A 15,297-nucleotide genomic window follows, 5' to 3' on the forward strand; every position below is an offset into this window, starting at 1 on the left:
TAAAGTTCTCTGTAAATTACCACCAACACATAAAATGCTCACGACTGGGGAAGGAAGGAAGAAAGAAAGACGAGCAACAAAGAAAATAACCTTCTTGTATTCAAACTTCAAACGCCTGATAAACTCAATTTTAGAACTAATAGAATTGACTACATGAACTGTTCTTAGATAAGAATTACCTGCACACATATCTAACAATAGGAGCAAGTTATAATGTTCGGAATAAGAAAGGAAAAAATTTCTAGTGGTAGTTCCTGGAGTTCTTCCATATTCTAAGGGAACTTTTTGTACAAATAAATTTCTGCATCAAAAAATGGCTAAATACCACTAATAAAGAGTTCAAAAAATGACCATCCGACCAAATATTTCCTTTCAAAAAGTAATGCATATATGGCACGTAAAAATGTAAATAGAGTTCCGAAGCAATTTGCACAAACAAACACATCTTACCTACCTACATATACTCTTTGTAGTAATTCAAACCCCATCAAGGGCCTAATAAAAAAATTGACTAAACAAAAATGGTCCGGGAACACTTGACACAAGCCAAACCACCCTGCTACGTTTTACTTCAGCAGCAACAAGCAGAAACTTCATTTGTCTTGTGGTTGAGCAATTACTTCCGATGCCGCCTCTTGGGCTCAGCTCTTTGCCTCTTCTCGTCATCCCACTCTCTGTCATACATACTGCTGTGCATAGTTAAGGAGTAGAATATAAGCAGACATAAATGGCAAGCCAGGACACTCCCTTTATACCAGCAGTGCCCAAGTTGGTTCTCAAAAGTTAAATTTGAGTTGATAGGTTTATGCAGCAGCAACAACATACCCAGTGAATTCCCACAAGTTGATAGGTTTATGCAGTTCTAAAAAAGATTATTTCCACCAAATCATTGTACTTTTCATGTAATATATCAATTTATGGAATCATAAATGTTTTTTGAACATAAATAACAAAACTGACTTTGAAATAAATTCACAAACCCCTGAAACTGAAATATGGGCAACAATTTTTGGGTACATTATATGAAACAGTAAAAATGCACCAAAATTTATCTAATTATAGTAGTATTTTTTCAAAATATAATTATAACAGTCAGTATGATATAGAGGATTTGGATAAACCAATGACCACCAAAAGAGCCATATAGATTGGTAACATTATTCTGGCCAAACTTGTTAAGTGTATTGTCAAAAACAAGGCATTGCTGATAAAAGAAAATCTTCCATTCAGACAATGCAATTGCATTTGCTGGTTTATGCAGCAGATAGTCATATGAAATAAGGAATTGCATACACATGTATCAATAAGGATACGAGTCTGCATCACGACGGGGTGCTTTGCTGGCACTTTCCTTCCCATGAATCCTAAGACCTGGCTCGTCCAAGTAACCTGGACGCTGCTGAACAATAACACCCTTCCGTTCTCCCCTATCTCTTCCATCACAGGGCTGCGACATATTAATAGAAATGGCAGGAGGATGAGCAGCAGGTGAATACTCGCCAGGTTCTGAAGCCATATGCTCTCTCTTGAGTTTGCGTCTCTTTGAGGCATTTGGATCCATATCCTCTTTCACGATGCTTCCTTTCTCCCTCTCTCTTTCCCTCTCCTCTACCTACAATACACAACTGAAATGTAAGTAACTACTAACATTCAACAACGAGGCAAGAGATCAAAAATCAAGGTTTTACTAGAAAGGATCTGACCCGTGAACCAAGAAGCTAAACTGCAAAAGGTAGTCAAACAACTACTACATCTCAGTCCTAAACAAGTTGGGGTCAGCTATATAAAACTTCACTAACAATGTTGCTCCATTTAAGCTCGTAGAAAACATTATACTAAAGAAAATAAAAATTAATATGTAATTACTAGGAAAAAAAATAGAATAAGAAGATCCAAGAAATCATCTGACCAATATGAAGACAGTTATTTTAAGCAAGGAAGGAATAGCACTAGAAAATATTTTTGAGTATATTACAGTAAAGCCAACACAGAAAGGCAACTAAGAAATACGAGTTTCTATTACCCTTATCACCTCGATCGGAAAGAGGATGCAAAAGGTGTAACGGAAAACTATCCAAGCAGCTACATCTCAACAAGGTAATATGTCAGTGGATACAACAAGAAGAAGATGCCCAGTAGATTCCCACCACAAAGATGGGGTTTGGGAACATGTCAGTGGATACAGCAGTTTAAAAAGTCAAGAACTAAGAAGTGCTGCAGGTTAAATGATTAACAAGCAAGATACAATGGTGAATGTTTTCAACATGTAAAAGGAATAGTCGTCCGCTGACGAGCTATGGAAGAAAATTGATGAAATCTTACAAATGTTCAATGTCTTCCAAAATGTTAAATCTTAACCTAAAACTATTTACACTAGTACGAAATATTGGGGCAAGCCCATTAGATACAACCCAAAATATATCAAGATCAACAGCCTATTTAGCCAAACTTAATTTCCGGAAAAGTGCTTATTTTTTCACGGAAGTGCTTATTTTAGTTTTTAGAATATGAGGTGTTTGGCCAAGTTTTTGAAAGAAAATAAGTACTTCTGGGGAGTAGAAAAAAGCAGTTTTTCATAAGCTAAAAAAAAAGTAGTTTCTCCCTAAAAGCACTTTTAGAGAAAATACACTTACAAGCGCACTTCTAAAAAGCTTGGTCAAACACTAATTGCTGCTCAAAAGCGCTTTTTAAATTTATTGGCCAAACATAAAATGCTTCTAACCAAAAGTATCTTTTTGAAAAGTACTTTCAAAATAAGTTGATTTTAGAAACAGGCTACAAATCCAAATAATTAAAAGAGGTTGAAGTTGGAGCTATGGCCAAATAACCATTACATTTTCATGGACCAATAAGTAAACGATCTCGTATCTTCTAACTTTAATCCACTCAGATCCATTTGTGTACCTCCCCCTAAAGTAGCACTAGTATTTTGCCCATTTTCCTTTTAAATTTTTACTGCAACCAGTATTTCAAAGAATATGCTGGTATTAATGAACTTGCAATTATCTTGTGTTTTGTTAAGTAGTTTCAGCCCATCCAGTCTAGTGATCATCTTTTCTGGGGTATCAGTAAACTAGATCTGATACTGATTTAAGAACAGACTAATAAACATTCAAATTCCTGTACCATATAAATTTGTTGTAGGTCCAAAAAATACTCATGTATGAATGCATTGCATGAGATAATTGTCTTTAATACCAATACTTGAAATGAAAAGATTAAAATATCAAAACACTTGATTGATTATCCAAGTAAAAAGAAACTGAAAGGGAAAAGAAGAGAAACAGTAGGAGATTTTGATTTTAAAAAAAGAAAAAAAAAAAGCACCTAATGCCCACAGTGGGGTTCAAAAAGAAACGGTAGAAACTATGTAGCAGAGAACATAGTGCTTGTCAGAGTGAAAGTTCTTGCAATGATCTCAAATGGAAAGATGTTGGCAACGGGGAAAGGGACACTAATAAGGACAATAGTGTGGTATGTGACATTTGAAAGAAATTAGTGGAGTGTGATGTTCATCTTGCTATTTTATTGATGTTATTTTCCTTTCAATTCGGGCTTAGATTATACTTCTTTTGACCCGAGGCTCTACTGGAAACAACTAACTACCACATAAAAGTAGGGGTTAAGGTGCAGCACATCCTAGCACATCCTACTCTCCCCAGACCCCACTTGTGGGATTTCATTAGTTATGTTATTGCATAAACTTATGGTCAAGTTTTACATTTAAAAAAAAAAATTGAAATGTTGATTTGAAATTGAAGTTAAGATTTTGTACAGATTTCATTAACAAATGTTGATTTCAAATCAAAATTTAAAATTAGAATCCCAAATCCAATGGCCAAATGCCTACTTATTTTGTATAATGTTGGTTTGAGATGGATTTAAAAGGGAAAATGGTCAGTTAGTACCCATATAGCCCAAACCAACTAGTTTGGAACAGAGGCATAGCTGTTGGCAACAGAGTCAAATAAAATAAGAAACAAAAAATGAAGTGAGCCCTTGGAAAGGGCAAGCTTCTTCAATTTAAGAACAAAGGTCAAATAGAGAGGGCTGGATAGAAAAAGTAAATGGCCCCAGGAAAGGGAGATAGCCTGACAATGAAGCATGTTTTGCCTTCACGGGGCTTCACTTCTTTCGATGCTTGCTTAAAAACATTAAAATTTTAGATATACAGATAGATAGCCAAGCTTACCTTCATTGAAAGTTCTCTCTCTTCCCGCTTTCGGTCTCGGAAATCTTCTTCTCTCCTCCTCTTCAAATCATCCTGCAATAATGCATTATTTTCTTCTGACCGCCGTCTCTCTCTCTCATCATGCCTTGGAGAAAGTCTTTGACTATGCCTGGCAGTTCCAAAACGTCTATCAGAATCGTCATCTCTCCTGCCTGCATTAATGGATTGTGGGACCATGTGAGGAGGCAGTGGTGGAGGTGGAGGCAAATTTTGATTGTGAAACCGATCATCTGTGTGAGATTTCTCTACAGACGCTTCACTATGTCGCAGCTTAGTCCTATCATCTTTGATTCTTTCATCCTTACTCAACTTATCAAAGTTTCTATCAGCAACTCTCTCCTGTACTCTTTCAATTGAACGTTCTCTTCCATGCCGCTCAGTTGACCTATCTCTTGATTTTTCAAATGCATCATCCCCGCGAGACCTGTCAGGACGGTCTACTCGTTCTCTGTGGTCTCTCTCAGGTCTTTCACCACCCTTATCTTTTGATCTATCTAGAGGCTTTTCAGAGGCCCGGTTCAATATTTGATCATCAGATCCATGTTGATCATAATCTACTGGATGAAGTTTATCTGCAGTTCGTACATCCATTAACCGCTCTCTCTCCGAAGAACGAGCATCACCATAATCGATATCTCTATTGTCAGTTTCACCTTTCCGGCGTTTATTCAGTCTATCCAGATCTTCCGCAGGAATCGATCTTTTCTGTACTTTTTCATTAGCTTTAGAAGCATCCTGTCGAGGCGAATGGACCAGACGCGATGAGGACTCCTTCTGCACATCAGAAGTTTCATTGACATCATCGTTTCCAGCAGAAACACTCAGATCATCAAATTTAGTAGCTGTAAGTTCGGCATTAGATCCATTTGAATGATCTACCAATCTTGTTAATGCACCTTTATGTACAGTAGAAAACAAGTTACCATTCCCTGAAACCGTAGCAGAAACATTAACATTCCCACTTGTTCTGCTCTCAGAAGGATAACCAACATCACCAGAAGCAGCTCCAGATGCTCTTCCAGCAGCTTTCCCAGACTTGTCATATTTTGCAGTATCATGCTTTTGTTGCTTTGAGAGAGTTCCAGGAGTAGCTTGCTTGCCTGTAGCTCTTCCCTACAGAAAAGGTCGTATATTTTTTAAGTTCAAACAAGTTGACAAAAGAGAACTGCTCAACTGAATAATGAAGGATCCATCCATAGGCACAAGATTCAACAAAAAGAAAAGCAGGTGGTTACTTCATCATACATATCACACTAACAATTAGGGATGGAAAATGGGCGGCTTGGGTTGGGATGGATTGCCAGCACTGATTCAGTCTATCAAGCTCTTCCACAGGAATACAACAATATTCCGTAGAGATACTGTTCCAACCTTGATAAGATAAAATATCAACTAGGCCAAAATCTTAACATGACACTGGAAACAACTTATACGTAAAGCCCTGGTGATGTTGACAGTGTTCAGGAATGCGCTCGCATGGTCGCATAATCAATTTAACATGATATTGGAAACAACTTATACGTAAAGCCCTGGTGACGTTGACAGTCATGAGGAATGTTCTCGCATCGTCGCATAATGCAATGATACGAAGCAATGCGAGTCCCTCTCGCTGAGTATGGCTGATGCGAGCCAACCTTACAGAAGCAGGCGCATCACAGGGTTATGCGAGATGCAAGCCTATGCGAGAAGAGAGCCAATGCGAGCGCGTAATGCTGATTATATTTTTAGGGTCAACTCTAAATTTAAATTAAAAAAAAAAAAAAAAGACGCTTCATGTTGATTTTATATTTAAGGTCAGTTTTAAATTAAAAAAAGAGTCTACTACTGCGATTTTCTAGAGTTAACTTTGCTATTTTGTTGATCTGTTTTACTATTGTGGTCTGCTGTTTTACAGGTCTATTTTGCAGCAGGTGTTTCAGTGATCAAACTTGTGATTTCGCTGTTTAATTTGAACTTTTGTTTATACATATTGTTTGATTATATAATTGTTGTGGTCTTTTCATTTATGTCTTAATGTTTCGAAGCTCTATTTAGTCCTTTTTCTTTTAAATTGCGCTTCACTTCAATGATCCACTCACACTGCTTCATGCTTCGTGTAATGCATGACGCGGAGCCTTGTCGCTTTTTTTAGCATCACGATTCCCGGAACACTGGACATTGATTCGGCCTTCAGGTTAATTATGAACCTAATTATGTGATAAAAATAACCCCGAGGTACGTTTGGACCCGCACATGGTAGGTGGGACCATTGGGACATGGTAACCAATGTGCAGCTGCAAAATGGAACTGTATTGAAGTGTTAAAGTGGCTAAAAGCATTAAAAAGTTAGGATGGTGTCACGACCCGACCCGAGGTCCTGGCCGCGACGGGCATCCCGAGCCACAAAGGCCCGAGATAACCCTGAACTCCTCAACCCACTAGTGATATCGTCCGCTCTGGGCTCAAGCCCTTACGGGTTTAAAATGCGTCTCTAGGGAGCAAGGCTTACTTATATACCCAACATCCCTTCTGTGTTTTGCCAATGTGGGACTCCTTCTCCTAAGTTAGGGTGTCACTCATTTACCCCTCGTTAAAAAATATGGGTTATTACAGATGGAATCAAGACCAATGACGTGCCACGACGTCGCATCACATGCCTAATGTGATGGAAGAACTTAAAATTTTTGAAGTGAGAGTGTCTTGCGGGTAACATTAGCCACCAAAGCAAACTCATCACATGCTCCTTCCCAGGCACAAGCATGCATCAGGGATCATGCCAAAAGCATATCACGAAGGGGATTCATCGGCTAACCACCCAGGTTTGAGATGCGCTCAGCCACGAGGAAGGAAAGTCTAGGAACAATTCAAGGAACGCAGTGACCTTATGTTGCAAGCCAACCGTGAGGACCCTCAACATATAAATACCTGGAAATGAGGAGAGAGAGAATGGGTTAAATTTTAGGAGATTTTAGAGCACTAAAGAAGGCCTCAGTCAATGCATTCAATAAACCATTAATGTAAGACTTTTATGATTTTTTGGAAAGCTTTTATGAATTAAATATTAGCCCTAATATCAAAATCCAATGAAACTTATAAATTGTCTTACAAATCTCAGGATTACCTCTCAACATTGAGAATTTTGGTGTTTGGCTCCCAAAGGTAACTCCACTACTCAAATCTTATTTATTGTGTATAAATAAGCTCATTAATATTCAGGGTAAGGATTTATGATTTATACGTGACATCGCGATACTCCTAGAAGTGGGTGTTCTCTACATAGAAGAACATGATGAAAAATATGATAATAGTAATTTTGGATTAAATTATAAGTTGGGTAATGACTTAATAACTTCAGCAAATTGATATATACAATGCAATGGGCTCAAGGACGTGGATCATGAGGTTAAATGAAGGGGATGGCTTATAGCCAATATGTGAACCCTAGATGTGGTTATCTTTGTTTGGACAAAAATAATGGAGTTCAATTATGATTCATTTAGATTAAATTAGTAGCTCGTGCTGGAGCATTGAACGACTTTAAAAACCTATGTTAAAGGCAAAGGTAAACGGAGGAAGGACCTTTCTTAACGTTTTTTTGTTGCCAAACGCATGATGGAAATACTTTCATAAAGTGCTTGGACATGTGCACACTAACTCAGGGAGCAAGTGATACAAGTACGACTACGAAGGTCAACATTTGCAAGTGCAGCAAGGGATCGTCCCAGGAAGAGCCACATTGAGGCGTGAGAAGGGCCAAAATGCACACTAAAGCTGCCAACTCTACACTAGAGACGCGCCCCCTTTCATTAAGGGTCTTTTGGGCAATTCACTTTGTTTTGTAATAGACTATATATAGTTAGCATTAGAGTCTTTTACACTTAGTTGATTATTGTTGAGACTTGAAATATTGTAACACTTAAAAGTTCTCTCTAGTCTTGTGAGACTGAGATCCACACAGAAACTAGGAAAGCTACAAGTGTGGAATTACTTGTGTAAGCTTGTGGGCTTGATACGTTGGTATGTAAAGGAGGTACAAGTCCCTCTTGTGTCAACGTAGAGTTAGGTTATGTCAAAAACAAAGGGAACGTAAAAAGTAAAGCTACAACGAGAAAAATATAGGGAAATTGCAACTATAAATTGCTACAAAAGAGACTACAGTGGAAAAAAAAAGGAAGCTGAGTGTTTTTAATTTTTCTGGATGGTTACAAATGCACAATGTGCCTCCTATTTATACTAGTGTAGAGATGATTCTAGATATCCTTCAAGATACATCTACAAGAAAAATCTAGTGATCCTTATCTTCTACTACTCTAGAATATCTAGATAATTCTACAAGATATTTATTCAAGATACTACACTAGGATATTCTAGAAGAACCTATTCCAAAAATCTAATATCTAGGAGTTTCTACTACAAAAAATATCTTCTAACTAGGAGTTTGATAAACTGTTGTGTGTAGTGCTAGGGGTCCAATAGTACCATATTCTTGGGTTCTTAAGATTATACCAACTGATACAAATTGAATGGCCGCCTTAGCTTTTGAAGACTTCTTTGGACGCAACACCTAAAGGCCCAAGACTTGGTCACTCCGAGGGCACAAGAATATGCAAGGAAGGCCCATATAGAGCAAGACATAAAGCAATCCCGTGTGTGGAAAGTTTCTTGGATGCTTGCCTTGATACTAACCCGAGGACCATAAGCCTTGAATAATGAACCATCCTAGGTTTTAAGAGCATGAAAGAGGCGTCATTCATCAAGTCCAAACACACAAGACGCCATTTATGAAGATGGAAGCTCGTGAGAGGATGTTGCATTCATCCGAGGAGTATACTTACTAATATGTGAAGAGAGACCTTGTATATACTCCAAGGCAGCCTTGGATACGCCCTAAGGGCGCCTTAACTTAGGGGTATTATGGACTTTTAGTACTCCTCTTTTACACTCCAAAGGAGCACCCTTCATTAAGGGTATTTTTGTCATTTGGTTGTAATAAGAATAAATACACCCTTTAGCTTGTATTTTCCTTAGCTTTTATGAATATTGAAAGGACTCTTTAATTGATAGCTTTAGTATTCTAGTTTAGTGTAGAATCCGAAATTAGGGTTAATGCTAAGTGATGGATTATACTTGTGTTGAAAAATTGGCAAGAAAGGTTAGTGCTTGGGAAGGTGACTCCCTTTGTGTCTACCTAAGAATGATGTGTAATCAATGTTGGTGATTTGTGTTCAAGTGTTTGATATACACTTTAGCGCTTCTCATTAGTGTTGGTAAATGTCTCATTATCTATCCCTTTTCATTTAATGCAATTTTCTTCTTGTTTCTACTTCATCTCCTCTTTCTTTAGTTGCTGATTTTTCCTTCTTTAGTCTTGAATTTCCGTTATAGCTTTGTTTTAGGTATCATTTGGTATCAGAGCCATGTATTAGAGTTGTTCCCACAACTCTAAGTCTTGGATCTAAGAAAATCTTCACAAAAAAAAGTCTAAAATAAAAAAATCCACAAAAAAAATTCAAAAATCCGAAAAACTAAAAAAAAAATTGTGTTCTCTTGTTGTTGGTAGTAGATCCGAATTTCACAACTTAGATCTACTAATTTTTAGCTTGTTTTGATAGTTTCTAGTGTTAGATTCTTGTTCTCTAGCACTTAAAGGGTCTAGATCTAAGTTTAGAACAAGATTTGGTTGTTTTTAAGCTAGATCCGCCATTGTTGTGGCTTGTTTAAAGCTTTTTGGAGGCGGTGACGTTTTGGGTTTGTGTTGGTGACGAGAATTGTGGCTGATTTTTTGTTGATTGAGCTTGCCTTGGCCTGAGGAACCTAGATCCAAAAGAAAATTTGAAATTAGGGTTCATTCATCTTTTTCTTCCATCATCTTCATATCTTAGGGAAGAAGAATATTCAAAGAGCTTGTTTGATCCAAAAAGAGGGAAGAAAGAGATTGTACTTGTTGTTTGTGAAAGAATATTCCTTGGCATATTCATTGTCATCCTAAAGAAAGAAGAGACAAAGGGAATAATCAAGTACAATTGAAAGTACAAGGGAGGACCAACTTATTTTGAATTCATTTGAAGCTCCAAAAAGGATTCAAAACCTTCATTTTTTCTTCTAAAACTGAAATCCTTCTTCCCTAAAGGAGTGTTTGGCCGAAACAAGAGATTTTGAAGTTGAAAAAAAAAAAATTAAAAAGTGATGCCCAATCACAAGCTGCCACGTCATCACTTTTGTGAACGACCAAATTAAGTTCTAAATTAGATTTCTAAGTTTCTATTTGTTGTTTCTAGTTGCTTTTGTGCTTTTGTGCTGATTCTACCACTAATTACCAAACTAGTAATTACCTACTAGGTTGATAATTAGTCTAGAGTTCTTTGTTTCGTGTCTACATTTCTTTTGTGCTTTTATCGTTTGTAATTCATTGTAACTTGTTGGTTCAAGTCTGTACGCAATTTTCTTTGAGTCATACCAAACGAAAATCCATTCCGGGCAAAAGTAGAATCATCTCTCACTCACTTGCCAAGTATATGCCAAAGTTTCAACACTTGTGAGACCAAGTGTACGGTAAGAATCTGAGAGTGAGAGAGTTGGTGAGGATATTTGAACTAACTTGTTTATTCGTTTTGTGGGTTTGTTTCTTTCTTTTAGGTACCATGGCTGCCAATAATTTTAATGCCACGTTTGATCGCATCAATGACCATTGTGATAGCTTCATTAAAGATATACGCCAAATGCTTAATGCACAAAATCCCAATTTTGGGAAAAGAGATGAAAAGGTGAAAGTTCGGAGAAGACTTGACAAACTCCCTTGTGAGGCGAGATTCCCAAAGGAGAAAGTGGGCTGCCACGATCCGAACCAAGGCAAAGAAGAATGTACTCAAAAACATAAAAGGTAAAATAGCAAACTCTTACACTTTTGTACATGTGAACGATAATTGTGTGTCAAGTAGCCCATTGAGCATGAGTGGTAGCTTATCTATTTGTAAGTACATTGTTTCTTTGCCTCTTGATAATGATGTACATATTGTGAGTGTGGATACACTAGTTGATCCTATTAATGGCCGAATTGAATCTTCTTGTAAGATTGATTTGTGTCCACCTAATGTTGATGCCATTGTGTTGAATGAACGTACATCGTCTTGTGAAACTTGTGTTGATCAACTCGTGTGTGAAAATTGCCCACCACTTGAGGTTATGTGTGTTGTAATTAATAGAACTCAAGTGAGTGAAGAATTAGATAATGTTCGTCACCAAAATGGGAGTGAACCCGAGAGCTATTCTCGGAACAATCTGGTGCTTGAAACCGCTTTGAAACTTGATATTGATCGTTTAGAGAGTGAAGAACTCACGTGTTCCGAATCTGCCCGTGGATTAGATCATGCTCTCTTTAGGAAAAATGTCTTTTTGGAAGATGATATAGACACTCCTAATGAGCCTAGTGGTGAAAAGGATGGCTTACTTTGGAGGCTATAGCCTATATGCTAACCCACTATGGTGTGACAACATTCCTCCTAAAGATGGAAATCTCTTTTTGAAATATGAGAGTACTCTTAAGGGTAAGGAATGTGTAGTCTTGAAAAGGAATAACCAATTGGGTAATGAATGTTTTAATTTGCTTGAATATTTAAGAAACCCAATAGGCGATTTTTCCTTGAAAAATGATAGCGATGTGATCCATTGTATGACACCGCACCTTTGTTTGATAATTATAAGGATGAATTGCTTTCTTCTTTTAAAGACTTAAGCAATAATCCCTTTGATTTTAGTGGTGGTATGTGTTTACTTGAGGGATCTTCCATAAGAGGAGAAAGTGTCTATTGCTTGGAAATTACTTCTTCTTCTACTATGTGTGACCTTATTGTTGAGAGTACTTATGGCGATGATGTTGAAACTAGTAGTGAGTACATATATGAAGACACCTTAGTAGAAGTAGACTTGAGTGATACCTTTCACTACTCTCTACTTGCTTTTGATGATATGTATGCTATTGTAGAGAGTGTGTAGTGTAGTTTAGGTGAAGCCTATGGGAAATGGGAGTGTTGTCTAGACCCGTTTCTATGGGCGCTCTTCCCATTTGACCCCAGTGCCAAATATAGAATTGATGATATTGGTGCACCCAACTTGTTGCTTGGTCTACATGACAAGCAAAGTATCACTTTTGGTGAATCCCAAAACCAAATCCTTTATGCATCTTTCATTGAACTCTTAATATTTGATTCAAAGGATCCTTGGTTATATTGCAAATATGTGCAACCTTGGCATGTTGAGATGATTTTTTATGCTAATCCTAACCCTCATGCCATGAGGATTTTGTATTTGTTTGTCCTCTCTTTGGTTTTGCAAGGTTTGGATTCGAGGTCGAATCCTTTTCAAGAAGGGGAGGAAGATACAAATCGAATGGCCGCCTTAGCTTTTGATGACTTCTTCGGAGGCCAACACCTAAAGGCCCAAGACTTGGTCACTCTTGGTCACTCCAAGGGCAAAAGAATATGCAAGGAAGGCCCATTTTGAGCAAGACATAAAGCAATCCCGTGTGGAAGGTTGCTTGGATGCTTGCCTTGATACTAACCCGAGGACCATAAGCCTTGAATAATGAACCATCCTCGGTTTTGAGAGCATGAAAAAGGCGTCATTCATCAAGTCTAAACACACAAGGCGCCATTTATGAAGATGAAAGCTCGTGAGAGGATGTTCCATTCATCCGAGGAGTATACTTACTAATATGTGAAGAGAGACCTTGTATATACTCCAAGGCAGCCTTGGATACACTCCAAGGGCGCCTTAACTTAGGGGTATTATGGACTTTTAGTACTCCTCTTTTACACTCCAAAGGAGCACCTTTCATTAAGGGCATTTTTGTCATTTGGTTGTAATAAGTATAAATAGACCCTTTAGCTTGTATTTTCCTTAGCTTTTATGAATATTGAAAGGATACTCTTTAGTTGATAGCTTTAGTCTTCTAGTTAAGTGAAGAATCCGAAATTAGGGTTAATGCTAAGTGATGGATTTCACTTGTGTTGACAAATTGGCAAGAAAGGTTGGTGCATGGGGAAGGTGATTCCCTTTGTGTCTACCTAAGAATGAGGTGTAATCAATGTTGGTGATTTGTGTTTAAGTGTTTAATATACACTTTAGTGCTTCTCATTAGTGTTGGTAAATATCTCATTATCTATCCCTTTTCATTTAATGCAATTTTCTTCTTGTTTCTACTTCATCTCCTCTTCCTTTAGTTGCTGATTTTTCCTTCTTTAGTCTTGAATTTCAGTTATAGCTTTGTTTTAGGTATCACCAACCAAGGTCTAACTATCTATCCTTGGTTTCCATTGTAATCTTGTAGTTTGTGTTCTTGTTATTCAAGTCGTTTTGTGTTGTTGTTCCTCCTATTGTTATTGTTCATCCTTGTTATTCATATTGTTGTTGTTAATCTAGTTTGGGTAGCTGATTTGGTGTTCAAAATACCTTGTTATTCTTGTCATGTTGTTGCTCTTGTTGTTTATTGTTGAAGCCGAGACTTGGTCTCAAGGGTGCTCTTGGTTTGCCCTTCATTTGTGGACTGTTTTGAGACCGTTTCTTGTGTTTCCAAGTTTGTACGATATCATTTGGTATCAGAGCAAGGCTGGTTGTGTTCCTACACTACCAATCTTGGGCTCTCTTAGTCGAAAAAAAAAAAAAAGAGTTGAAGCGTTCTTGTTCTTGGCCGAGCTATCCTTCTTCTTGTTGTTGTGTTTGGCCGAGAATAGTGTCTAGATTTGGGTGTGTTTTTGTTGTCTTAGTAGTTTCTTGTGTTATTTTCTTAGCCAGTAACACTTCTTGAGTCTATATATCCAAGTGTTGAGCTCTTGACAAGTTGTTGTTGAAGGTTGGACGGCTTATTGCTGTTCTTGTTGTTCTTGAAGTGGTGTTGAAAAGAAATTGTGTTGATAAGTGTTGCTTATTTTGAAAGAGAAAAGAAAGACAAGACTTTGTGTTTGTCTCGGAAACACTTTCAAGATAGCACCAAAGTGGTAAAAGAAAAAGAGGTGTTCAAAAAGCATAGTTACCAAAAGAGAGTAAAACACTTTCCAAGAATAGACAAAAAAGGAAAGAGACAAGGCTACTCTCAAAAGATGTTTTGCCAAAAAAGTGCAAGTTGGTGAAAAGTTGGTAGAAGACTTTTGACTCTTGAAAAGAGGGTCTAAAATCTTGTCCACCTACACCGTAGTCGAATCTTCTTCATCAAAGGAGTGGAGTGAGATTGAACAACTAAAGTCTTGAACTATTATTCCTCAACTTCAACAACATTTTACAACGGCCAATAGTTGTTGGCCACATCATCAACAAGGCTCCAATTCTTGAAATTCCTAGTTTCACTTCTTGTTTCTAATAGTTTCAACTTGTTGACTCTTATACTAACTGGAAACTAATAAGTATCTACTAAGTCGTGAATTAGTTTTTTTCTTAGTACGTTCTTCGTGTTAGCGTTGTTTTGTGCTTTTCTTGTTTTCAAATCGTAGTATTTCTTGGTTCAAGTTTGACACTACTTTCTTAAGTCTTCAAACAAAGAATCCATTCTGACCAAGGAGTAGACTTACCACTCGACTCACCACGAGCTACAAGCCAACTTGCAAGACTTGTGACATCGAGTGTGGAACGGCCAAATTGTGTGTGGTGAGGGTGTTTGAACTAACGTGTGTTTTTCTTGTAGGTTAGTGTGGTATTGTTGCTTGTGGGTTCAAGGGCTTGAACCTTTGTTGGTGTTGTTGTGTGTGACACTGTGGACTGTTTTGGTGCAATGGAACCCGAGACCTCATCCCCTCAACCCACGGTGGACCACAATGCTACAAGTATCATTTTGGCTCGCCTTGAAGCTCTGTCCCGAGACATGGTTAGGATGACCGCAGGTATTGAAAAACTAGACTCGAATGTGGCATCAATGAAAGGTGAAGTGTCAATTATGGGTGGGAGATTGGAGATGGTGGAAAGCCAAAGAAGCCGACCTTCTACCCCTCGACACATTTCATCAACTAGTACTCCCGAGGCCATGCACCAAATGCTATATCCACCCATTGCTCCCAAAACCGAGATCATAATAGACCAAGCCACCCTCCACTTCACCAAGT

General features: G+C 37.8%; 1 protein-coding gene across 1 annotated transcript in view; it reads right to left on the reverse strand.

Annotated features, from left to right (window-relative positions):
* Positions 1 to 365: 365 nt before the first annotated feature.
* The window catches only part of LOC107855753 (THO complex subunit 2), a gene marked incomplete in the record, with an annotated part of 111,407 nt that continues 96,475 nt past the window's right edge, over positions 366 to 15,297 (reverse strand). The window contains 3 exon segments of the mRNA XM_047398879.1: positions 366 to 689; positions 1,314 to 1,612; positions 4,193 to 5,344. Coding sequence (XP_047254835.1) covers positions 617 to 689; positions 1,314 to 1,612; positions 4,193 to 5,344 — 1,524 coding nt within the window.

This window comes from Capsicum annuum, chromosome 11 (assembly GCF_002878395.1).
Source record: "Capsicum annuum cultivar UCD-10X-F1 chromosome 11, UCD10Xv1.1, whole genome shotgun sequence".
NCBI classification, from domain to species: domain Eukaryota; kingdom Viridiplantae; phylum Streptophyta; class Magnoliopsida; order Solanales; family Solanaceae; genus Capsicum; species Capsicum annuum.